We start from the raw sequence: 27,388 nt of genomic DNA, 5'->3' as shown, positions 1-27,388 counted from the left end.
CTAGCAGCAGAGAATTCTTGAACAAAGCCCCTGTCTTTATAGAATTCAGTTAAGGTTGCATTTTTGAATTTTGTGCCATTGTCACTCCTCAATCTCTTCACACTATTATGATCTTCAGCCTGCTTCTCAATCTTCTTGATGTGTTCAATTATTATGTGTGGAGTCTCATCCTTAGAATGCATAAATTCTACCCATGTGTACCTTAAGTAGTCATCCACCATCACAAGTGCATATTTCTTCCTTGAAATTGACAGGACATTAACTGGTCCAAATAAGTCCATGTGAATAAGTTACAAAGGTGCACTTATGGAATTCACAATTTTACTCTTGTGACTTGACTTCGTCATTTTGCATTTTTGGCAAGCTTCACAAACTTCATTTTGAGCAAACTCTAGATTTGGCATGTCTCTCACTAACTCCTTTTTCACCAGGATGTTGATTACCTTATAATTCAGGCGAGAGAGTTTTTTGTGCCACGGATTGCTTTGCTCTACAGATGCCTTGGTGTAGAAGCAACAATTTCCTTCCTTATTTGTTGATTGTAAATCTGCAACAAACAGGCTTCTCTTTCTTACTCCTTTCAGAGCAACTTCACTAGTCTTTTTGCTGATGATTAAACATTCTCCTTTGTCAAATGCAATATTGAATCCTCTATCTGTGAATTGACTGACACTTAGGAGATTCACTTCCAAACCAGCAACCAGTGCTACATCTTCAATAATAAAATTTCCAGAAATTAACTTGCCATATCCCATTGTGAAACCTTTGCTGCTGTCTCCAAAAGTCATTAATAGGCTAGCCATCTCCTCAAACTGTGATAGCAGGGCCTTATCACCTGTCATATATCTTGAGCATCCACTGTCTATGATCCATATGACTTTCTTTTTCGTGCAGACAATGAGGATTAAGTGTGTTTAGCTACCCAAGCAGTGTTGGGTACTTTCTTCTTGTTAACGGAATTTGCAGAATTAGAATGAGTTGATTCAGAATAAATGGTGTTCATTTATTGATTTGCATATTCCCTTTTAGCTGCAGACCCAATGTTGACTTCTTTGAGGTCTACTCTCAGCTTGTGGTAACTTATCATCATTTTTATGTTGCAAGGAATGCAATCAAATTTATCATAGAAAGAGTAGGGATCTTCAGTCTTTGCTTCATTATATTTGCATGCTCCCAGTCTTGACTCACTAACAGCCTTTTTATAAAGGTGAGTTAGATGATTTGTAGAGCCACATTTCTGACACTGTTTCCTAGGAGCATCTACAATAAATGCAAAGTTATTGCTCTTGTTTATCCCAATCTTCCCATTTCTATTTTTCTTCTTCTTTCCTATATTCTCAGTCTTAACCTCCTTGATTGGCTTCTTGGGGTTTGATCCACCATGGGCTTCTTCTCAGTTTTAGAAGGTGGAGTTGTTTCTGTGCATTTCTTTTCATTGTTCTCACCAGCAAGTTCTTGATTTATGATCAACTTCTCTTACTGAAATTTACTTCACATGCTTTGAACATAGGTGAACTAACCTTTCTCAGTATAGCTGGGACATCTTCACTTACAGTTGTTTTTCCCTTGTCACCTTCAACTTTTCTGTTGTTGGTCAATGCATCATAATCCAAGCCAATAGCTATGTTAGCAAATGGCTTGTTATTCTCATGGTACTGCCCAACTAGCTGAGATGTATTTCTGAATGATTTCAGTTTCACCTCATTAGCTGCCACCATGCTTTTGTGTATGTGAAACATCTATACACTCATCTTTTCAACAGTCTCCTTATATTGACTAATATTTAAATTAATAGTAGTAAGAGTTGGTACCTATATTTTTGATGAGGATGACTCTCCTTGCTCCAAGGCCATGAGTGCATAGTTTCTAAACTCTTCATCTTCATCATTATCAGAATCATCTCAACTTTTTCCTTCTACAATATAAGCTTTTCCAGACTGTTTCTTCAAGAGAGCTTCATACTTAGCCTCCAACTCCAAATATGCCTTATCATTTTTTACTTTCTTTGGCTTTCTAAATTTTGTGGCAAAGAGGTCCAATTCATCACAATTGAAGCATCTTATTTTTGATTTGTCAACAGATCCAGTTTTGTAGCCACTTTTGCCACCAGAGTTGTATTGAGCTTTTCCTTTCTAGCAGATATCCTTGTTGAATGTATGTCATTTGTTCTTGAAGAACTTTGGCTTCTTCACTCTAATATTAGAGAATTTCTTTGCTAGGTAAGCCATGGATTGATCCAACTCATCCAGTTCATCCAAGGTATAGAACTCATCTTCTTCAAGTTCCAGAATGACTTACTTCTGTGGCTCCTTGTTCTTTTGCTCAACACTTGAGACATTTGGAGTCTGGATTTCTTGTTCATTATTAGATGAATTACAATCATTAACAACTAGTGCACTTAAACCATCAACAATGTGCTCTAGACCAGCTCTTAAAGATTTTCTTTGAATCAGTTCATAGGTTTTTAAAATACCATATAAAATTTTCAGTTTCATTCTGCTCAAGTCTCTCCCTTCTCTTATAGCCGAAATTTTCTATTCTAGATGGTCTGGAAGGGTGAGCAAAAATTTCAAGTTAACCTCCTCAGCTTCATAGTACTTGTCATGAAACTGCAAGTCATTTATCAACTTATTGAATCTTTCAAAAACATCAATTATGCTCTCCTTTGCTTTAACTATGAAACCCTCATACTGAGACACCAGTATTCTCCTTTGGTTGGATCTAACTTCCTCCGTACCTTCACACAAAATTTCTATTTTTCCCCAGATCTGTTTAGCTGTGTCACAATTGACAATATTGTTGTACATGACATTGTCAAGTGACTCTATCAGAATTAATTGCAGACCACTGTCAACAGAAACTTTTTCTTTCTCAATTTCTGTGTATTTTGAAGAATTTTTTGGACCATAATAAGTTGGGATGACCATGTATCCATCTGTAGATTCTTCAAACCTTTCCATAGGAGTGAAATGTCCATTCTTCAGAATCTGGATGTATAAGGGATTGACCATCCTTAAAAACAACATCATCTTCTTCTTCCATAATGTGTAGTTAGTCTTATCAAAGGCTGGTATCTTTATACTGCTTATCTTTTGTGTATTCATTCTTCCAAGATGTTGATCTGTTTACTTTCAGATTTTGCTCTGATACCACTTGTTAGATTTTGAATACAACACAGAGGGGGGTGAATCTGTTTTGGATATTTTAGTCTTTTTCAAACTATTTTGGATGGTGAACAAAATAGATTAATTTGTAGAGATATTGTGTTTAACATAATTAATGAAGCATACACAACAAACACAATATTTTCAAAACTCACTTAACTTTGTATTAAAATTAAGTATGTCTTGCTACAAATTTCTGGGTTCTTTTGTAAGTAAAGAACTCAGCTTCTATCTTGAGAGAGTTACAAGAAATTCTAGATCTATTTGTTCCAACTAAAACAAAGGACCAACGTTTACTTTATAGATTAGTAAACACATGTTTACATAGCATGCAATAAGATGTACTAAACCCTGCTTTAAGTTATCTTTAAAGTTTTCCATTTCTGGCTTAGTGAATCTTTGCAAATCGTGTAGGTCTGTGACTTTCCTTTGTCAGTTAATCTTGATCTTTGATCTTGCACTCTTCAAACTGCTTTTGTAGACTTTTTAACCTAAGTGATTAGATTGTTTGTTGATTGATAATCTTAAATATTTAACTTGTTTGTATTCTGTACTTGAGGTTCATATCAAGATCTCCAGTTTGTTGTATAGAGAACTAACATCTCGATAAGTATAATGACTTATCGAGATCTCTGAGTTCTCAATAAGTATTTTGACTTGTCGAGTTCTCTGAGTTCTCTATAAGTGAATTTGGCTTGTCGAGATCTCTGAGTTCTCTATAAGTGTCTTTGACTAGTCGAGATCTCTGAGTTCTCTATAAGTGAACTTGGTTTGTCGAGGTCTCCAAATCACTGCATGTAGAATTGACTTGTCGATATCTCTGAGATCTCTATATGCATTTTGACTTGTCGATATCTCTGAGATCTATAATGAGAAATTGACTTGTCGATATCTCCAATCTCCATATCTTCATTTGCCTTGTCGATATCTCTTAGTTCTCTATATGCAGAAATGACTTGTCAATCTCCAATCTTCATATCTTCATTTGACTTGTCGATATCTCTGAGACTTCTCTATCCGCCATTTTGGACTTTTCGATAAGTCATTCTAGAGTTCTCGAATGACTTCTCTATATGATTTGATTTATGACTTGTAGATATCTTGACTTAGAACATTTTTCCTAAAACAGATTTATTCAATTCCAAACTTTTTCACCTTTTCTCTGAGGCATGATCTTGTTGATCTTCTTCCAGAATTTATTCTTAGGCTTGAGACTGCTTACAGAAAAATACTCCAGTTTGATCTTTAACATTTTTACAGACTCAAGTAATACAATACAAAATACAGATTTAGACTATTATACAACTAAATCTTAGGTTTGTCCATGTAATTTAGTCTTCTTATAATACAGACATGTCTTGAATAACAATTAATACAATATTAAAATAAAAAATAATAAAAATAAAAAATACTTAAAACAACCGTGTATCGCACGGATTTTAGGCTTATATAATAAATAGCCTATCATGATAAAGTCTAAGTCATTATATTTATTAAAAATATATTATTTAAATTCGATACAAGTTCAATCTCGTTAAAAACTCAAATCAATTATTCTTTTTAATAAATCTCAAATGTTTATTAAAGCTTAAATTTAATATTTTCGCCGATAATCATAAACCAATATATACAGATTCGATGTCATTTGAACTATATTCCTTTACACCTTGTTTTTGAGCTCGAAAATGAAGACCGCACGAAAAAGGAGAAAATAAATGTTACTTTTATATTTTGTATGTATTTATTTTCTATTTGTTTTATTTTTCCAACTCTTAAACAATAGAAAAAATGATAAAATTAACTAGTTTATTTTTTCAATAAGATTAACAAATATAATTATTCTGGAAAAAGTGTTCAATTCTAGCTATTTGAATATTTCACAAGCTGGAATTGGATTGGATATCTCAATTTATGTAAAATACTCTATTTAACTATCCATTATATCCAATACTCGGTTGCTAGTTGATCGATGGTCTAAAAAATGGAACATTTTCTTATCTATCCTATATATGTAATATTCAGTACCTCATATAAATAGGATATTTAAATAGGTTAAAATTTTACTAAGACTCCAACCCAAGTCTAAATATTAGTTTTTTTGTATATTCTAATGTTGGCCATTGCATTTATTACAATAAATTTATTTTATTTGTATCTTACACTTTTTTATTTTTTATTTTATTTTTTTAAATAATAAGATAATTTATAAAGAATGATGTAAAATTTAATCTTGCTAAGTTTGAAGTTAACCTTAAAAATAATATAATTTTTATACTGTTATACTTTTATCCTATAAAAATTACACCAAATTAATGTGCGAAGGTTCTCCGAATGACATTGACCTCAGCGTTAAAGATAATGAAATAAGGAGGCCCTCACAAACAAACAAAATATCCAGCCCAGCCGGATACGAATAAAAGAGTGCTTTTTTAAATCATAACCAAAGCTATACGAAAGAACTAAACTAATACATACAAAATCAACTATACAGAATCATTTGACTGTATACAAACATTACACAAACACCTTATATAATTCACTCGCTCTGTCTCTCTTTATATCATCAACACTCTCATTTTCAGCACTACAATCTTCTCAGGTAACTAATTTTAGCTTATTATTTGCTTAATTAAATTAAGTTATTTAAGTTTTATTTTACATTCTTTGTTTTTTTTTATTTCAGTTTTATACTTGATTTAACTGATTAATTGTTTTTCGTGTTGATAGTGTTAATGTGATCTGTGATACATTTTTACTGATCAGGCAGGTTAATTATGCATAATCAGTATGTAATTTGTTCCAAGAAATGATAAAGATGTGATTTTTATTGTAGTTTATTGGAGTTTCTTGATTGTTTTAGTTTCCATTTATTCGATTTTGATTTGTGGTTCGGTTTTGAGCTGATTTTAGTCAAGTAAGAATGATGCTGAAGCGATTTTTGATTGTTTGAGTTAATTATCCGATTCAGGTTGCTGTTGTCTTGCTTTTTATTGGTAAAGGTGAATGATTGTGAGTTTCTGGATCTGTTGTAGTAATCGAAGTGAATGAGATCTCACTTTTATGTTATAGTGTGCAATTGGTCTGGTTTACTGAAAGTCGAACCAAGTGAATGAGATCTCACTTACATGTAAATTGTAATAGTGTACCATTAGTCTGGTTTACTGGAAGTCGAACTGAAATTTTTACTTCTGGTAATGAAATCATTGATAGTTGAACTGAATTTAGTGTTCAGATAATCAAATTTGAATTTGTTTCAGTTATCGAGATACCGATTAAAAATTGTATATATTCTTACAGTTCTGTGCATGTCTAGTTTACGGAATTGATTAGATGATGTTGTAGTCACTCTGAAATATACTATTTTATAAACAGTTGGTTTAGTCTCAAACAGTTGACTTTGTTACAGGGATGACTTTGACTGATGGTTTTGAGACAGACACAGGTTCTCTTGATTCCTTTAGCAATAAGGTATCCACTTGCCTATATATTTAAAATATACAAAATTTAATTCGCACAGAGATAACTGAATAATGAAGTGAATAGCTCTAATATTGCCTTCTCACTTTTTCTTCGTGCTATATTGTTAGATGCCCCAGCCTTGTTTATATCCCAATTTCATGCCTAATCTTAATCACAAATTGTATGACTACCTTCCTGTCTGCATAAATCCTAACTTTGCCTTTGGAAGCCCTGCCTAGACTGCTGTCGTTATTTAATACTAATATAACTTCAGGGTTTGAATCAAAAATAGAACCGAAGAACCATTGTTAATCCTTACAATACATCTAAATCAACACTCTAGCTTATTTTATTTTTATATACAAAACACTTGTAAAGGTATTGATGAAAATTTAAAAATTACATTACAAACTAAATTTACTTAAATAAGAAAATTGAATCAATTACTCATTTATTAGAATTTTCTTTTTGCCTTCATTATTTTTCAACTTTCATTTCTTTTAATTTAAAATTTTTTTCTTTGTTATAGAATTTATTTATTAACCTCATTTAATAGTAGACCTCGGTTCTTTTTTTATAAATTTTCTATCATAATTTTTTTTTTTCAATTTTATTAAATGTTTCTACAAGAGAATAATCCCGGAGATAACAGGATCCCAGCAGAACCTATTTTGTTTTGCAGTAGAAATACATTGTTTTGCTGCAAAAGACTGTTAACTTGCATTGTATTTGTACCATAACTTGGATTTAAAAGTTATGCACCTGCTTTAGATTTATGCACATGAATTTTAAAGTTCTACAACTAAGCTTACTTGTTTTTACAATGTTCTGCTGTTGAACACTTTTATCTCAAGTTGCATTTGTACCTGTACCCATCTGTACTTTAAAAGTTATGTACCCGAACTTTTAAGTTATGGACATGAACTTTAATGTTCTCCAACTGAACTTGTTTTTAAATGTTGTGCTCCTGAACTATGTCATCTCATTTTGTGTTTATACCATAACTTGAATGTTCTCACAAAAATTGATGGAAGTAATGTGTTAGTGCTAACGGGGATTTTGAAATGTTAATGGAGGATTTTATGAAATATTACAGGGATATATGTATCGACGTTGTTAATCAAATATCAATTGCAAATGAATTATATCTCTTATTTTTGTGTAAGCACATAAATATTAAATACTCATGCACACATGCCTTGACTAAGGCTAGAACTCTGGTTACCAAGAGAAGAGAAGAGGGTTATGCATCAGGCTAAGATGCTATGGATCTGACTAGTTTTGTGTATTATAAATAGAAATGTGATTGTGCACTTGCGGCCAAGGAGGGCCATAATAGCTTATCAGTTATCAGTTATCACTAATATAAAATTTTGTCTAAAAGTAATTATATAATTTTTGATCAATTAACTTGTTTTAAGAAAATAATTGGTAATAAGAAAATATGAATTTTATAAAAAAATCAAGTTAAATGAGGAAAATTTATAAGGCAAAATAGAGAAAAAAGAAATTTAAGCATAAAAAAGTACAGAGTTGGAAATGTAATGTTTTCATGTAATTGTAGTATGTTTCTTTCTAACCAATTACAGGATATGATTGATAAGTATGTAGAGTGTAGTTCTGCAGATTTATAGCGGAAAACTAACTATGTCAGGTAATATATTTCAATTGTATAATGAAAGTTTATATTTATGATAAACCGTTAGTTCTAATTAAGTAAATCGTTAATTTGAAAGTAATTTATCATTTATCAAATGGGAAAAGTACATTATACCCTTAATAAGTGAGTTAATTAAATATGCAAGACCAACTAATTTATCAAGCATTACATATAATATACAGACATGTTTACTCTTAAGTGAAATCCCGGGGAGGGTCCAAAAGCCGCCCCTTCTTGGTTCCCCCCTTTATGCGGATTTCTGTTTGATTGTGCAATGGTTCAGAGGATAGTCTCAGCACAATTATTAAAACTTGCCCATAAGACTTTTCTTGTAATCTGAAATTTGTATATTAGTATAGTGACATTTTAGATGACAAATAATTTGTAATTTATTTCCATAATTTATATATAACTGCTTTATAGTGTATGATCCTGATAAGCATTTTTTCCTTTTTTAATGAATTTTGTTTTTCTCCAGGAAAAGGTTGACCCTGGGAAACCTGCACCCCTGACTTGGCAGAGGAAACTGAATGATGAGAGAATTGCACTTTCAGAGTTCAATCTAAGTGTGAAAGAGATGATTTCTTTGGTATTTGATTAAAATATTATTTGATGAGCTTTGTGCAGCACGACTATACATTAATAGATTAGGTGCTCAAGTTCCCAGTTTATTTATTGTTGGCATCTGTGCTAAAGACTACTGATTCCATATTAGTGTGGAATCCTCAATATGCTGAATTTTGAAACTAACATTACTTTTCCTGGTAGTCCTTTCATTTTTCCTTTCCTATCTAATAAGGCTTATCTTTGTAGGCTCCAATTGGGTATAGGTTATGGCGTGCTCTCCGAGATAAATCTACCAATGGAAATGTATTAATTCTTTACAAGTATCAGGTTTTCTCATCTATATGCTTTTCTTTTGCCATGAGAAAGTTCTGAACCACATTATCATGCTTTTAGGGAACATTTGTTGACCCCTTTACAAAGAGAGCTTTTACATCATGTCAGGGTGTTCCATTAGGTGGTCTTGGGTGAGTCTCAAAACACCTGATAGATTCTTATTGATACATCCATTTGCACCCTTCTCGATTTCTGATTGTACGTCAACTCTTTTTATAATTCTGAAATTGAATATGCTGATTTAATTTACTACCATAGAATGTATACTTTTATGTTATCATTGCCGAGATATGTGTAGACACTTTTGATTACTCTGAAAACTCTTTAGGCATTTAGGATTCGATGCTTGTTATATTTAGTGCAACCATACAGGACTATTATTTATTTTTCTGCACTCACCACTAGAAGTTTAAAAAAGTTTAGACCACTAGGAGCTAATTCTTTACTGAGAGAAGGAGAACTACGATCTCATATTGTAATACAGAGTTCTTGAAGCTTATAATGTTTTAAGACCCTAAATATTTTCTTAATTAAAGTTTCAAGAGAAGATTGAATTAGAATATTGATTGTGTTGATAACCAGGAAATTATGCTTGAAAACATTCTAATATGACCATCTTTTATAGGTGCTTGAGTCCCATTGGTACCTGGCTTTATTGTCAGGGAATATCACTTCGTTTCATCAAGTCATCCCTTTTTGTTTTTAGTAATTATTAACTGAGGTAGGACAAGGAGATAAAATATTCATCACTGGAAGATCTCGATCATTAAAATTGAGATTGCTATCGTGTTATTGGCCACGATTCAAAGAAATCCTTCTCTTCCGCGGTTGTATTTGACAAAGATGCAAGAAAATGATATGAATTCCGATGATTTTACATACAAACAAGCTCCTGTATTTATAGGTACAGCGAGCTAATTACAACTACAAATCAGTGACGAAATCCCTTGATATCAGCCTAACAAATCCCTCACAATCAGGCTCTGAATCAGCCTATAAAGTCAGCTTAATACAGCTGTTATCTATCAGATTTACATCTACTATCTATGCAAATATACAGCTGTTAATATACACTCAATCTGTTAGAGAAATAGTGACAATAATGTTGACGTAAATCTAGCAACATCAATTTGCCACTAAGAAACTGGTGTCTTTGGCGCGTCAAGGCTTTTGTGAAGACATCAGCTGTTTGAAAATTAGTATTAACATGAGGAAGTTTGATAACACCACGAGTAAATGCATCTCTAATATAATGACAATCCACTTCGATGTGTTTTGTACGCTCATGATAGACCGGATTTGCAACAATTTGAATGACGCTTTTGTTATCAGCATGGAGCGGAGTAGGATTAATTTGAGACACTCCTAGCTCAGAAAGAAGACCACGTAACCATACAATTTCTGAACAAGCTGCAGACATCGCTCTATATTCTGACTCTGTGGAAGATTTAGAGACATGGTCTTGCTTCTTGCACTTCCACGAAATCAAGGCATCTCCAAGAAATACACACCATCCAGTTATGGATTTTTTAGTATCCGGGAAACCAGCCCAATCAGCATCACTATATGCTGTCAAACGAAGATCGGGTTGTGTGGGGAAAAACAGTCCACGAGTAGGTGACCCAATTAAATATCGAATAATACGCTTAACTGCAACAAGATGAAGATTTCGAGGTGATTGCATGAATCTGCTAACAATATGAACAACATATGAGATGTCAGGTCTTGTAATAGTGAGGTAAATAAGGCTTCCAACCAGCTGTCTATATAAATAAGGATTAGGCAGAAGCTCCCCTTCATCTTTTCGATATTTGACATTTACCTCCATTGGAGTATCAACAGTAGTAGCCTCCTTTAAACCAGCCAAGTCAATAACATCTTTGATATATTTATGCTGATTGAGAAATACACCTTGATCTCGAGAATGAAATTCTAGACCCAAAAAATAATTAAGATTCCCAATATCTTTCATTTGAAATGTACTATGCAACATATTTTTGAGTTTTGATATTAGCATAGAGTCATCACCGGTGATTATAATATCATCGACGTAAACTAAGACAAACACCATACCAGCTGCTGTCTTAAGAAAGAATAGAGATGAATCATATTGACTTTGCGTAAAAGAGAAGTTAATAAGAGTACTGCGAAACTTATCAAACCACTCTCTAGGAGACTGCCTCAACCCATACAGTGTGCGTCTTAACCTGCAAACTTTGTTAGTATCTATCCATGCCATACCATGTGGAAGCTTCATGTAAATTTCCTCTTTGAGATCTCCATTTAAGAAAGCATTTTTTACATCCATCTGATGTAAAGGCCAAGATTTAGAAGCAGCAACAGCAAGAATGGTTCTTACCGTGGTCATCTTAGCAACTGGCGCAAATGTCTCTTGGTAGTTAAGGCCATATTCTTGCTTATTGCCAAGTGCCACCAGGCGAACTTTGTATCTATCTAAGGAGCCATCAGACTTGAATTTCACACTGTAGACCCACTTACTACCAATTGGCTTGACATTTGGAGGTAAAGGAACAATGTCCCAAGTATGATTTTCAGCAAGAGCTTGAAGTTCCGTTTCCATTGCTTGTTGCCAACACTCATGTTCCATGGCCTGTTTATAACAAGTAGGGATAGCAATAGAAGACAAAGTAGTGGACATGGCTACTTGGTTTGGAAAACCATACCTGTCAGGAGGTTTCGAGTTTCTAGAGCTTCTCCGAAGAGGAGGATGATCATTAGAACTAGATATAACAGGATCAAATGCTTCAGGAAGATTTCGAGGAGCCAAAGTGCGTCTATTATAAACATGACCGGGTTTGAATCTTTCTTTTGGTTGTGATGACTCGGGAAAATGTGGCAGTGTAGCTATAGATAAGGGTTCTGAAATTATTTGTGTGCTAAAGAACGGTTGATTTTCAAAGAAAATCACACTTCTAGATACACGAATTCGACGAACATTAGGGTCCTAGCAAAGAAAACCTTTTTGAGGGCCACCATATCCTAAGAAAGCACACTTGGCTGATTGAGAACTAAGTTTATTCCTTTCATGTGGTTGAAGATGAACGAAGCAAACACATCCGAAAATGTGAAGATGGGAATAATCCGGTGCATGTTTAAATAGGCGGAAGTAAGGTGATTCGTTGTTTAAGTTGGGAGATGGTAATCTATTAATCAAATAGACAACGGTAGACAAGGCTTCACACCAGAATTGAGCCAGTACACAAGACTCGATAAGAATAGTGCGAACAACATCAAGAAGATGACAATTCTTTCTTTCAGCGACACCATTTTGTTGTGGAGTTAATGGACAAGAACGTCGGGATATAATCCCATGATTTTGGAGGAAAGATTGAAATTCATTTGACATATATTCACCGCCCGAATCAGACTGTAAGATTTTGACCTTCGCAGAAAATTGTGTTTCAATTAATGCATGGAAGATTTTAAATACATGAAAAACCTCACTTTTGGATCGAAGAAAATATACCCATGTAAAACGAGTGAAGTTGTCTATGAAAGTAACAAAATATTTGTAATGTTGATGAGAAATCACTGGTGCAATGCCCCAGACATCATTATGTACAAGTTCAAAAGCTGTGGTGGTGCGGGACTTACTCAATGGAAATGGAAGTGTTTTGCTTTTTCCAAGTTTACAAGATGCACACTCAACAATATCTTTATTTGAAGAAGTTGAAATTTTATTCCCAAGTATACCGGATTTAAGTAAAATACCAAGAACATGAGGATTCGGGTGACCCAAGCGTTTATGCCACACTTGATTATTACATTCAACAGCATTACAAGAAACTTTCTTTGACACTAGAGAGGGTGATGGAAGCAGAGGAAATAAACGTCCAACTTTAGGCCCCTTCGCGATCATCTTCTCGGACACTTGATCCTGCACAAGACAACCATAATTTGAAAATTGAACAGTACAATTGTTGTCAACTAATTGGTCAACAGATATAAGATTAGTGGGCAACTTTGGAGACACAAAAACATTATCGAGAGTGCTTGAAATATCTCCTATACCAGTTATGGGTAAAGTGTTACCATCGGCAGTGTGGGTTTGAAGATCACCTTTATTTTTTTGGAACATTATTCAGAGGTAATGTTAAGCTAGTCATGTGATTTGAAGCAGCAGAATCAAAATACCAAGGCTTATGAGCAGAATTTTTGTTACCTGAGATGCCTAAGGTTGAAAAAGCATTAACTATCATTTGCTGTGCTGGATCATTTCAAGAGTAACAGTAGACTGACCAAAATTAGGAGCATTTGATGATCCAACTGAGGCGTTGTAGGCAATTCCAGATTTCCTTGGAGGCCGGATGAGACAATCTTTGATGATATGCCCTGTCTTCTTACAGTAATTGCAAATTTTTTTAGTGCAATTTGTAGCAACATGTCCAAATTCTCTACAACTATAACATTGGATATTAGTCATATCTCTTCCACCTTTATACTTTCCTTGGGTAGCGTAGGCAACTGGAATTGAAGCAATATTTTGAGCTTTTTGCTCGATGAAAGTTTGTGTCACAAGCCTTTATTCTTCACGAAGAAGCTCACCTAGGCAAATGTCCATTGAAGGAACCGGGTGCCTATTCATGAGATTGGACTTAGGCTCAAAATCTCCTCTTAATTTCATTAAAAATTGATCGCGTTTGCTAGTTTCATGTACACTTTGGACAACACTTAGTCCTTCAGAAGGCACACTCTCATACACAATATCGGTGTATTCTCCCCATAAATTCTCAAAAGAAGAATAAAACTCTTAAATCGTCAAACTCCCTTGACTGAGTTGCCCCAACTCAAACTCTAATTGAAAACGTCGAGATGCGTTGCTTTGGTTGTAAATTTTCTTCAAGTAGCCCCACATAACTTTAGAAGTCTTGTAAGGCCTGAGATTGACAATCATGGAAGGTTCCATACTCCCGAGAATCCAAGATATAATTGAGCATCTTTCACCTTCCATTTCGCAAGTTGTTCCTTTTCTTTGGTGTCGGGTGCAGAAATTGTACCATCAACATAACCCCATAATTCCTTTCCCTTAACAAGAATTTCGAATTGAAAAGACCAAGCAGAATAGTTCTTTCCATTAAATCGAACAAGAAAGTTATCTGATCGCTCTAGTGACATGATTTAAGAAGAAATAAGAACCAAAAGATGAATTCCAAGAAAGACCAAGTAAAAAAACAGACTAAAATTTTGAAGCTGGACAAGAAAACAAGAGCAGATTTTTCTTTAAATAACCAGCTCTGATACCATGACAAAGATGCAAGAAAATGATATGAATTTCGATGATTTTACATACAAACAAGCTCCTGTATTTATAGGTACAGCAGAGCTAATTACAGCTACAAATCAGTGACCAAATCCCTTGATATCAGCCTCTATATCAGCCTAACAAATCCCTCACAATCAGGCTCTGAATCAGCCTATAAAGTCAGCTTAATACAGCTGTTATCTATCAGATTTACAGCTACTATCTATGCAAATATACAGCTGTTAATATACACTCAATCTGTTAGAGAAATAGTGACAATAATGTTGACAGTATTACCCTCAGGGACGGGTGGAATATCTTCGCTTAATAACTTATCTTTGTATTCTTTACTTCTAAATTTTTTGTCCTGCATTAGTAGTATATGAGTAGATATAACTGTCATAGTGCTGTTGAGTGAGTTATCAGCTGTGTCTGGGTTATTTAATTACAAAAACTGTTTCATGTTACCATTTGAAGAAATATTAAAATTTGGTATGACTTTTAAAGATCGATCTAGCATAATTGCGGCAGTTTCTTGTTTTAATAAGATAAAATCTCAGTGCAGGAAGCATTGGAAGAACTTGCAAAGGTGAATTCGTACGCTGGCAAATATTTCCTAGGAAGTGTGAAGATAAACCAGTTTTAGCAAATCAATTTTCGGTATGTTTTCTGTATTTACCACGTATCTGCAAATACCCTAGAAATTTACTAGTAGTTCCCTACGTAGGAACTCTTTTTGTAGCGAGTTATTTCCTTTTTATAGGTCATTTAATTTATTCCTAAGAATATTTGTTATTATGGGTTGCTTGGGTTTGACATGGAGACTAAGTAGTGGTGCTATCATCTCACATATCAATTTAATTTACCGAGAAAAAGTTAATTCTATACTGAAAATAGTGGAAACAATTTGGGTTACTGAAGTTCTTTTATTAAACTTTTGGCTTAGAGGAAGTATAGGGTGTCATGTCTTAGAGAGAAACAAATTGGGTTACTGATGTTCTTTTTTTAAAGTTTTGGCTTAGAAGTATAGGGTGTCATGTCCTAGACAGAGTTTAATATTATCTCGTGCTGATCTAGTGAAGTGAAAGAGCTATAAGTTCTGGCTACGTCAAGTACTAATATACCTGGCATATGGTACTCCATCGGAAGGATATCATAAATTTGTCATGAACATTGCTATATATTAGGCTGTCACAGCTAATGACTTGTTTTATCATTACTCTTTGTAAGCTGCTACCCTACCAAAGTAACAAGTTTCTCAGGAGTCAGGAGTTTTACTATTAGCTTGCCGCAAAAGTATATGTTTGAAATACATCTAGTGTTTGTTACTTCTGAAATTACAAGAGTCAGACCTCATCTTGACCATATGATGTACTCGTAATTTTTATCACACGTATTAGCACTTTTTTAGGATGCGGTCTTATAAGTACTATTGAGCATGATATTTGTAATTTATGTTTTAGTAAGAGTAGTTGGCTATTCTACATCATTTATGTTATTGTATGCAGTTTATGTTATTGTATGGTGAGGGAAAGGGGTTGAACTGATTCACTATATCTAATGTAACTGATTCTTATTATTTAACACTACTGTGGAAATGTACCTGCCACGAGAGAGCATACATGTTACTGCGCTTAACATGGGAAAATTTTCTTGAACAGGAATCTACAATTACTGAAAAATAATGTATCTATTCCGGATATCTTTGCGTGAAAGTGTGGGTTAGGCCCTTTTGTTGCCGCTTTATGTATATGAATAGGAATATTTCAAGTTTTTATCACTTGTACTTGGCTGGAAGAATCCAACATGATGTGTCTAAATTTCGGGTTCAGAAATTTTTAATTAATCTTGCATGTTTGTGGCTTAAAATAAGTTTCCGAGGGTCCATACCTACAACCAAGTGTCTGTCATCCAACATGGGTACTCGAGACAAAATAAAGAGTAGGGATATCATATTTCAAAGAAATGTAAGATTTTACAAATCTTGGGACTCTGGATGCTAAGTACAGTCATTTGCAACTGTCCAGAGATTTTCATGTTACTTAAAATGATCTACCAAGTACATATTAGCTGCTTATGTTGTCATGTGTACACTGAATCATTATGGATTTATGAGTTATATGAAATAGTGTATTCAGCATATAAGTTTCTCTGCAGGTGTTTGTGTCACGTTCGAATGGTGAAAGGTACTCCAGTGTCTTGAGCACACCAAGCCCTGAAATGCTAAAGTAAGAAGCTGTTGTATTTCTTATGTATTCTAGATCTTGCGCTTTAGGTGGTTATTATTTTCTTTTGGGGGGGGGGGGGGGGTTCAACATAAGAATCAGTAATTTTGATTTCTTTTATTTTTGGGCTTTGCGATGCTCATTTATTTTCAAAAAAATATATATGAATATTTCGAGTAATATTGGTGTTATAAACAGAGATGCCTCAGCTTCGGGCCTACGATCTTGGGATTGGAATCTAAGTGGCAAGAATTCCACTTATCATGCATTGTTCCCAAGGGCTTGGACTGTATATGAGGGTATACTTACAGACAACTAGTCTACTAAATCTGATGATTGTCATATATGGTTAAATACCTTCTAAACATGTGAATCTACAACTGAACATGTGAATCTACAACTGCAGGTGAACCTGATCCTGAGTTAAGAATAGTGTCTCGCCAGCTTTCTCCAATCATCCCCCATAATTACAAGGAGAGCAGTCTTCCTGTAGCAGTATTTACTTTTACGGTAATAAGCAGCTTAATATTTGGAGAAAATATTTGGAATATTGATCTAATAGTCCCTCAAAAAATTTGCAGCTGTCTAATTTAGGAAGAACTTCAGCAGATGTAACCTTGCTATTTACCTGGGAGGTAATTTTTTGCCTCTGTTAATCTCTTCTCCAATAAATATCCTCTAAAGGTTCATGCTTTTGCTGTACAAAACCCTTCTCAAACTCAGAGAATTGATCTTTTTTCTTTCAATGGATTCAGAACTCTGTTGGTGGATTATCTGGATTATCTGGTCAGCATTCTAATATGAGAATTGTGTAAGAACTTAGAGCCCTTCATCTTAAGGATCTGTTGGGTTCAAGATATCACTGTAGTCTGTGGATCAGTACTTGCATGGTTTGATGATCAATTTTTCACATAAAATTTCAATGAATATTCCAGGCCAAAGGACAAAATTCATGGTGTACTTCTGCATCACATGTAAGTTCCAAGTTTTCATATGTCAATATATTTTGAAGTTTATGAAGATACTTAAACCGTTAAAGAATTTATATTCTGTCACATAACATCTCATGCTAACTGATTTAGGAGTGCAAATGGACTACCACCAGTAACTTTTGCTGTTGCAGCAGAAGAGACAGATGATGTACATGTCTCTGAGTGCCCTTCTTTCGTAATATCTGGAAGATCTTCCGGCATCACAGCAAAGGACATGTGGAACGAGATCAAAGAGGTTAGTTAACTTAATCAGCGCTGTTAATTACCTTAGCCTTCTCATTAAAAAAGATTAGAATTCAGTTGCCACAAGTCCAGTCTTAATATTTCATCTAGGTTTTATGTTTCCTTCTAATTGCCTGACAAGTAATCATTTTTTACTATGCTTAACTTTGAAGTTGTGCCACTGCCAATTGTATAATATCTAAGTCACACTGTTCCGGTGATGAAAGGGAAATGTATGTTTTTCGTATGATTATGAGATATATGAAGTCTACTTGAAGCTTTATATTTTCATATGGTGCAAATTCATGTGCATATATATTTTCTAAGTGTTCTCATTTCCGTTCTTCTCCTATGATTTAGAGATAATTTCTACTGCTAATGGCATCCTATCCTCAACAAAATTTGATCTGTTTACTTCCTAATAGCATGGGTCCTTTGACCGCTTCAGTTCTGCTGACGTGGCACTGCCTACAGAGTTGGGGTCATCTACGGGTGCAGCAATTGCAGCTACTGTGACACTTCCTTCTAACGCAGTACGCACTGTTACATTTTCATTGGCATGGGACTGTCCTGAAGTGACCTTCCAAAGTGGAAAGAGTTATAACAGGTGAATAATATAACTGATATCGATGTTTAAGATAATATACTATGTATTTTTTCTGAAAACGGAATAAATCCCAAACAGGCGATACACCAAGTTCTACGGTACCCACGGGGATGCTGCAACAAGTATGGCATGTGATGCTATTCTTGGTAATGTTTCAATTTTTGCTTTGTTTCGTATATGGTATAGTTGTTGGATATAAAAAGTGTTCTGCCTCTATCTGCATGATATTTTGTGGAAATGTGATGCTCCTTCCTTTAGAATATGTATATTCTTGATCATATAGATCTTTGGAAACATTGATGATCATAATGAGTTTATGTATAAGTAACCTGTCAATATTAAAAATTTAAAGCAGAGAAGTCCTAATGCATATAAACACCCTACACGTTTAAACTAATTTTGGTCAACTGTATTGGTTTGACTACTATTCCGTAATATTTTACTTTCTCGCAAAATAAACCTATACGTATATTGTTTGGAGGAAGTATAATAATATTGGCAGTACACCAGAAGGTATTCTCTGTTGACTTGTACAACATTGTCATTTTAATATCTGTTGTACCACGTCTAACTTAGAGCATAGCTGGTGGGAGGCCCAGATTGAAGCATGGCAAAAACCCATACTTGAAGACAAGAGATTCCCTGAATGGTGAGCTTTTGATTTACTTTTCACTTATGTATATCAGTTAAATATTGATGTTCTCATGGTTTCTTGCAGGTATCCTGTTACTCTTTTCAATGAATTATATTATCTTAATGCCGGAGGAACAATCTGGACTGGTAGATAAAGACATGCTTGATTTATAATTTTATGTGAGATGAACTTATAGTGAAGCAATTTCATATCCTTGTTTGCAGATGGATTACCCCCGGTCCATAGCTTGTCAGTCATACTTGATAGAAAATTTAGTCTTGATAGGTCCGCCACAAACCATAGCGAATGCAATGATAAGTCCTTCCAAAATGATACAGCTGGTGATATTCTTGAAAGAATGACTTCAGTAATCGAGAATGTCCACAACCCAGTATCAAAGACTTCAGCAGTAGGAACATTTCTGCTGGAGAAGGGAGAAGAAAATATTGGTCAATTTCTTTACTATGAAGGGACTGAGTATCACATGTGTAACACATATGATGTTCATTTTTACTCATCTTTTGCCTTGACAATGCTATTCCCCAAACTTGAGCTCAGCATCCAAAGAGACTTTGCGGCAGCAGTTATGATGCATGACCCCAGGAAAATGAGTCTTTTGAATGATGGAACTTTTGTCTCGAGAAAAGTTCTTGGTGCTGTTCCTCATGATATTGGCATGATAGATCCATGGTTTGAAGTAAATTTCTATAACCTTCATAATACTGACAGGTGGAAAGATTTGAATCCAAAATTTGTTTTGCAAGTCTACAGGGATGTGGTTGCAACAGGTGACAAAAAGTTTGCTCGAGCTGTTTGGCCAGCTGTTTATATTGCCATGGCTTATATGGAACAGTTTGATAAGGACGGGGATGGGATGATAGAAAATGACGGATTTCCCGATCAGACATACGATACATGGTCTGTATCTGGTGTGAGTGCATATTGTGGGGGGCTATGGGTTGCAGCATTGCAAGCTACTTCGGCTCTGGCACGTGAAGTCGGTGATAAGGGTTGCGAGGATTATTTTTGGTTGAAATTTCAAAAAGCAAAGAAAGTTTACGATAAGTTATGGAATGGTTCTTACTTCAGTTATGACAATAGTGGTAGCTCTACGAGTTCATCTATTCAAGCGGATCAATTGGCAGGACAATGGTATGCTCCCATCTAATGTTATTTCTGCAAAAATCTAAATTATTGGCTCCTAATTCCTTAGCAGAACTACATAATAAACTGAGAACAACTTTACACTATATTGTATGACCAGGTTTTTCAAAAAACCACAGGTAAACTTGTTTTTGTGTTGTTTTTCTTCTAGATCAAGAAACTGACTCAAAAATGCCCCCAAAATTATCACAAGCTTTTCTATACATATTTTTACCCCCTTTATATTGTATGACCGAATTTTTCGAAAAGTAGAAAACCACTGGGAAATTTGTTTGTTGTTGGTTTTCTTCCAGATCAAGAAAATTACTCGAAAATACCACCAACATAATCACAAGCTTTTCTCTACATATTTGTACCCCTTTATAATCAAAGAAAGTGATGCTGCATGGATTATTTATGAAGCTCAACGAATCACATAAATGTACCCTTGTAATGTTTGTATGTGTATGACATGGGTCCACTTGAAACTTTTTCCTATTGAAGTGCACTCATGAATGAGCATTATTGCAGGTATGCCCGAGCCTGCGGTCTTCAACCAATTGTCAGTGAAGAAAAGGCAAAATCTGCTCTTGAGAAGGTGTATAATTTTAATGTCCTCAAGGTGAATGGGGGAAAACTCGGGGCTTTAAATGGAATGTTACCGAATGGAGAGCCTGACATGTCATCTATGCAGTCAAGAGAAATTTGGACAGGAGTTACATATTCTGTTGGTGCAACTATGATTCAAGAAGGGATGGTGGAAATGGGGTTTCAAACTGCACGTGGAATCTATGAAACTGCTTGGTCAAAAGAAGGACATGGGTGAGTCAATAACTTTGATGAATAATTTCCTCCACTGAATGATAGCATTAGTTATATATTTTAATGAAATATGGATAGACTGCAGAAAGAGGAACTTGTTTCAATTAAATGCCATGTATTAAAAAACATGTTTGTATATTTTGCTTGCTTGACAAGTTCAACGCCTAACTGCTGTCCACATTAGTTACAGTATATATGCATGGGCAAGATAACGGATTTCACCACTAATGTGTTACTATGTACGATTGAAATGATCTTTTTCATTAATGTTACTCATAATACGTTGAATTCATTCTATGCTAAGTTGTTGATATGGACCCGTAGTACTATAAAATTTGATTTTTGTTTGAAGATCTCGAGCCCCTTCAAATTTGCAATATTTGGAATAGAAATAAAGCGTAAAATGAATATTTGATGTTTGTTAGATTCGGTAAATTTCAGATTCCAGTTTTGTATAGTAATTAGAAACTGATAAACTTTACCAATAGATGAAGAAAAGGTAGGAAAGAGATACACTTACTGGAGAAACTAGTGAACGTGAAACATGGAGTTGCTCAGAAAAAGTATGTACATGCTGCAGCTTATAGCATGGTGAAAGAGATCTATATTTAGATACAGAGAGATCAGGGATAATAATGTAACACTGAGTTGTTTTAATTGTTTTTCATATCAATACTTCATAGTAGTGGCACTTTTTATTAATGATATGCTGCAACCAATGACTGCGTACTGTACACTTCATAAGTTCTAACTTAGTGCTGAACATTACAACGCAACCTATTTTGTTTTACCTACAATGTTTATTACATGCAAGTAAATTCTCTTACTCATTTATCTGCAGCTACGCTTTTCAAGTTCCAGAGGGTTGGAACTTAAATGGCCATTACCGATCCATATGTTACATGCGTCCTCTTGGAATATGGGCAATGCAATGGGCATTGACTCAACAAAAACTCCCAGAGTATGAGATGAAAGTGGAAGTTGGTGAAGCATCTTTGTTGAAGGAACATGTTGGATACACAAGAGTTTCACGACTTCTAAAACTACCCGCAGAGAAAGATTCCAGAAGTTATTTCCAGGTTGTTTTTGACTTCACTTGCAAAAGAGTGTTGTCCTAAAGTCGTGGTTTACAAGTACTACTGTGATCAATCTTGCTTCAAAATTTCCAAGATCTCTATTCTTTCATTTTATATTGCTGCTATCTTTATATAACGGAGGCGAAGTGCCATAAGAACTTTAATAATTCTTTAGTGTTGGTTGTAATTTAGTTTTTTTTTTCTTCTCACAATAAATTCTTGCATCTATAAACTGAAGCAATTTTTTTGGGTTGGGTGATTCAACAAGTGATTTTTCTACCTTGATAATTGTTTATCACAAATCTTCATTATCCTCCACCTAACACAGGTACTCTTGTATTAGATTAGTGTTTTTGCCATCTAAGAAGTGTTTTATGTTTAGGCAATCATGATTTGATGGGGTGAAACGAATCCTTGTCAAAGATCTCCTTTAACTTTAATGAATTTGGTGCGACTTGCTCAACAAAGCTGTGTATATGCATTGATGTATTCATGCATATAATGCCCTGGCGGAGGCAAGACATTAGATCTAGGTGAGTCAAAATTTCGGTCTTGATAATTTTTTTATATACACATGTATATAGAATGTTGTATATTTTGAAAAAGAATTGTTCATTAGTAGTAGATCATTAGATGAATAGCAAAAATATTTCCCAGGATGAGGGTTGTCCTAAGCTCCCTTGCTACTGCAGCTTCTAGTGCACCACATTAAAATTTATATAGTTCACCAAAATAGCCCTTCAGGCCACATGGCACAAATCAGTGTGTCCCTGATATCCAGAAACACTCCAAAGCTTCCATGATCGTGGGATATCCAACCATTTCTCTATCTTCTATGTATAGTTTTTTTTGGAATTTTCTCCTATTTCATGTAGTAGCATCGTCATGTATAGCATAACCATTTGCTGGTGGTGAAAGAAGGATTTTTTTTTCTTTAGAGCGGTTTTCCAGTCTCCGGGAAACCGCTCTTCTGACAAAAAGAAATTCATGTCCTCTACCCAGAGGATTAAGAATTAAAGTTTCTGTATTATAAGTTCACCATCTTGTATATTGGTTGAGCTTTTCTGTTTTGTTTGTTCTTTCTTTCTCAAATTCTGTTGAATAGTATTGCTTTGTGTCATACTGTGACATTTCCAAATCCCCTGATTTTTAATTTCATATTGCGTATGCCGCATAATATCTGCATGCAGAAGGAAAGCATCATCACAGTTTTAAATTTTAAATTGGGAATTGATTCCCAATTTAAAGTTGGCCAACTACTTTTTATACCCAGTTTATAAGTAATCGTTCTAAGAAGAAAATATGAAAGAAGCTGATATGTGTTTGTGTCCTAAACCTGGTGAATGGGCAAAAGGAAAGATGGTTGGATCAGGAGCATTTGGATCGGTTCATTTGGCTATGAACAAATCCACAGGTGGACTTTTTGTTGTGAAATCTGCTGAATCACGAGCCGCACTCGATTTTCTTGAGAATGAAGCTAATATTCTTGGAAACTTGAGTTCCCCGCACATTGTAAAGTGCATAGGAAGAGAAAAGTTGGAGGGTGTAAATGGTGTAAGAAAACTCAATCTTTTTATCGAGTACATGGCTGGTGGTAGTTTGGCAGATATTGCGGATAAATTTGAAGGGGTTTTGGATGAAAGAATGATTCGTTTATACACGAGAGAAATCCTCAAGGGTCTTGTATATCTCCACAGAAATGGGGTTGTGCATTGTGATCTAAAGTGCAAGAATGTGCTTTTAAGTTCATCTGGAAACATTAAACTGGCAGATTTTGGATGTGCAAAAAGGCTAAATGGGTTTATGACTAGAAGCAGTTCAATGGAATCTTCGGAGAGTATATGTGGGACTCCATTGTGGATGGCTCCTGAAGTTCTGAGAAAAGAAGGGGTAATAAATTATGCTGCTGATATATGGTCATTGGGCTGTACAGTCATTGAAATGGCTACAGGGAAACCTCCGAAATGGGGTGATGAGATTTTAAATCCGATGGCTGCTGTATATAAGATTGCACATAGCAATGAGATGCCAAAGTTTCCAGCAGGATTCTCTAAAGAGGGTTTAGATTTCTTGCACAAATGCTTTGAGAGGAACACGAAAAAGAGGTGGACAAGTGAGAACTTACTTGGACATCCTTTTGTTTGTGGTAAATTAGACGAGAGAAATGCAGAAAATGTGGAGTTGTATTCGCCTTCAAGCGTTCTGGACGCTGGTGTATACGAGGAGGATGAGGATGTTTTGGTGTCCAAAGAACTAATTTGCGAAAGAGAGATCAAGAGGAGAATACCATTTACAATGAGGAGTTTTGGAGAAAGAGATTATATGTCACACAGACATAGTACAAACAGTCTCATTGCTTCATCTGGAAATTGGATCACTGTTAGAATAAGCTAAAAGAGATGCTTGTAATATGCTTTGTTAGTTATTGTAACTATTCTTTTGGTAGAATAGAATGCAATGGATTAATTCTCCTCTAACTTGTACTCATTTTACCTCTCAGTGTATACACAATCAATTGGGAAAAATATAGAGCATAGAAACTGCAATGGTTGCACTTTATCAATTCCAAAATAAAGAAAAACTTGTGCTGCTGTCGCCTGTCTGGATTATTAATTTCCTTCTTTTTTTGTCAGGACCTGTATTATTAATTTCCAAGTTAAAAGAAATACAATAAACTCACGCATAAACAATAATAAATACTTATTTTTTTTATATACGACTTTATACTTAGATTTTGTTACTTGGGTGGGGTGCAAAATAAAATGTAAACATGTGTTAATCACCTAATTTTTTAGAAATATTATTTAATAGAGTCTTTTTATGATCAAAACATATCTCTTCTCTCTTCTATAATAGGAGAACAAGGAGATAATATTGATGAGATTAAAAATTCTCATTGAAAAGACTAAAATACCATGTTTGTAATATTTGTATAAAAAATATGGTTTGTGGGAATCAAACTCAAGATACTTCATTCACCTATACAACCTCATACCATTAAATCATATTGTCACATGCATTTTTTATCATACACATAATATGTAAGTGTGTTAAATTAATATTTTATTTAACTTTAAGGTAGTTACTTGAATTCCGCAAAAAAAAGATAGTTACTTGAATAATTGAACAATTAATTTAAACAACTTAATTCCAGATATAAAGTTAGGTATAGTACATAAATGAATTATTATCTTATTTATTAATCATTTTTTAGTTTAAAAATATATCTTATATATTTTTAACATATTTTTACTATAAAAAGTAATTAAAATGTATATATAATTCTTTTTTAAAATTATTGAAAATAGAATCGCTTATATATAAATAATCTATATTGGTATTATATATTTAAATATATTCGAATTATAATGAGTCAATGCATTTTAGTTTATTTCGAATTTGAAATCAAAACTTGGCCTATAGTTAAAAAAATACTCAAAATTTGATTACACGACCCGGTCGAAAAACATCATCACGTTCTACGTTTAGTAAATTTAAATTACAAGCTCAACGAGAATATCTTACCAATAAGGTGAAATATTTTAATATCTTATGTTAATATATATTAATGTATTTGGGGTCTTTATAGGATCAAGTCAATTGATTATTTGTATTAAAATTACTAACTTAACTGGTAGCGTATTATTATATGAAGAAATACTAGAGTCGTAATAAAAGAAACTTAAAAACAGTTTAAATAACGATATAATCACAATTTTTCCTTGGAATTCTTGAAAAAAAATCATAAATATCAATAACAAGTCTTTACAATTTATAACTTAATTTTATGTTACAACCATGATTGGTACTGGATTGCGTTAAAAATAGTTATGAATTTTTTGTCAGTGATAATGTGAATACCATATATAAATTATTGCAATTTATTTACTACATAATTTTAGTTTTTGAATGATTATAAATGCATGTTATTTAAGTAATCAATTATGATAGTAGATGTTAATAATGAATATACATCTACATAAATTGGATATTTAGCATATCAATAATTGAAACCATCGTAATTTACCAAGAATGTAACATACGATAATTTACATGTTGACACACATATAACTTAATCTTACTTTATTAACAGTAATGTAAATAAAAAAGTAACATTTTTCCATACATGCATATGTTTAATTTCAAAAAGTAACATTTTCCATTAAAATCAACTTTTATATTATCAGTAGTGTAAAATTTTCATTATTGTATATTATGATTGCAAGTCATTCTGACTTCAGTTATGCATTTTTTATCTTTTTAAATTGAGTATGTTAATTGTAAGTTAGTCGTGAACTCAGTAATAATATAGAGAAGTATATATAATTTATTTAAATAAAATTAAAAAATTTTGGTCAACTCTATATTGAACATAAATATTAATTTTTAGTTTTTTTTTGTAAACATAGTAACGACATTCTATAGACTAAATTTAATCGTTTCATTTTAAACGTACACTGATTATCCTGTTTATATTCATGTATTAAATACAAATTACATAACACAAACAACAATATATATATTTTACTTAATGAGTTATATTAGAAACGTTATGTAATTTGGTACAACATTTAAAAATATGAAAACAACTAAAAACATTATAATTGCATGATGCATAAAAAACTTCTAGAAAATGACCCGTGCCTTGCACGGGTTATTATGCTAGTTACTATGAACCTAGAAAACCTATTTTAACTAAACTCATGTAACTTAGTTTGTGTTTGGCATTGTTGTTAGAGAGCAGCTTTACATTGAAACTAAAAAATTATTTGATAAAATTCAAAATCTACTTTAATAAAAAGTATTATTGACATAAAAACTGCCGTTAAAAATAGTAAGATTTCATACTTTTCGAAAAAGTTGTGTTTGAGTTTTGCGAGAAGCAATGTTGATTTCTCCATCAAATCTCATAAAAACATTATTTTTTATATTTTTTTTACATTAAAACATATAAAAATTAAAAATATTACCAAAAAGTCATTTTATTTTTTAACATCACTTTTTTCACTAGTCCTTTTTATAACATCACATCAATTTTTAACAGAAATCTATTGTCATTAACCTACCTATTTTACAAAATTATTAAACTCAATCATATATAAATAATTTATTTAAAAACATCCAATACCAACTTTGACATGTATAATTCATTAAATGATTTATTATAATCCTATTATTGATAAAGAAAATTAAAATATTAAAAGTTGCTGTGCATGCCTAG

The 27,388-nt window shown here is 33.5% G+C and overlaps 2 protein-coding genes across 5 annotated transcripts; both read left to right on the top strand.

Moving 5' to 3' along the window:
• The first annotated feature begins 5,610 nt into the window (after positions 1–5,610).
• LOC141667237 (uncharacterized) lies at positions 5,611–22,330 on the top strand. Of its 4 annotated transcripts, none has more exons than XM_074473649.1 (20): positions 5,611–5,763; positions 6,571–6,632; positions 8,762–8,872; positions 9,097–9,153; positions 9,244–9,314; positions 15,007–15,106; positions 16,604–16,674; positions 16,870–16,970; positions 17,078–17,181; positions 17,253–17,306; positions 17,427–17,482; positions 17,607–17,645; positions 17,754–17,898; positions 18,311–18,492; positions 18,571–18,638; positions 19,069–19,141; positions 19,211–19,272; positions 19,351–20,278; positions 20,801–21,091; positions 21,933–22,330. In XM_074473649.1, the coding sequence occupies exons 2-20, from the start codon at positions 6,573–6,575 to the stop codon at positions 22,207–22,209; spliced, it is 2,850 nt and encodes a 949-aa protein (XP_074329750.1). In that variant the 5' UTR covers positions 5,611–5,763; positions 6,571–6,572; the 3' UTR covers positions 22,210–22,330. The 4 variants fall into 4 exon arrangements, with proteins under 4 accessions (XP_074329750.1, XP_074329758.1, XP_074329766.1 ...); XM_074473657.1 differs by having other exon boundaries at positions 5,622–5,763; positions 6,556–6,632; XM_074473665.1 differs by lacking the exons at positions 5,611–5,763; positions 6,571–6,632; positions 8,762–8,872 and having other exon boundaries at positions 9,092–9,153; positions 15,012–15,106.
• A 231-nt stretch (positions 22,331–22,561) lies between these two features.
• LOC141667263 (mitogen-activated protein kinase kinase kinase 17-like) lies at positions 22,562–24,724 on the top strand. The gene is made up of 2 exons (XM_074473683.1): positions 22,562–22,700; positions 23,358–24,724. Exon 2 carries the CDS (start codon positions 23,470–23,472, stop codon positions 24,559–24,561), a length of 1,092 nt encoding a protein of 363 aa, XP_074329784.1. The 5' UTR covers positions 22,562–22,700; positions 23,358–23,469; the 3' UTR covers positions 24,562–24,724.
• The last annotated feature ends 2,664 nt before the right edge of the window (positions 24,725–27,388 follow it).

The sequence above is a fragment of the Apium graveolens genome, chromosome 1 (assembly GCF_009905375.1).
Source record: "Apium graveolens cultivar Ventura chromosome 1, ASM990537v1, whole genome shotgun sequence".
Taxonomy (NCBI): Eukaryota; Viridiplantae; Streptophyta; class Magnoliopsida; order Apiales; family Apiaceae; genus Apium; species Apium graveolens.
This window is presented reverse-complemented; position numbering and strand designations above follow the sequence as displayed.

What these genes read in the sequence shown, in the direction of transcription:
- LOC141667237 (XM_074473649.1), top strand. Translation starts at nt 6,573, where the DNA reads ATGACTTTGACTGATGGTTTTGAGACAGACACAGGTTCTCTTGATTCC. An exon ending in TGAAAGAGATGATTTCTTTG is followed by an intron (nt 8,873 to 9,096) that starts GTATTTGATTAA and finishes TTATCTTTGTAG; the next exon opens with GCTCCAATTGGGTATAGGTT. An exon ending in CGGAGGAACAATCTGGACTG is followed by an intron (nt 19,273 to 19,350) that starts GTAGATAAAGAC and finishes CCTTGTTTGCAG; the next exon opens with ATGGATTACCCCCGGTCCAT.
- LOC141667263 (XM_074473683.1), top strand. Translation starts at nt 23,470, where the DNA reads ATGAAAGAAGCTGATATGTGTTTGTGTCCTAAACCTGGTGAATGGGCA.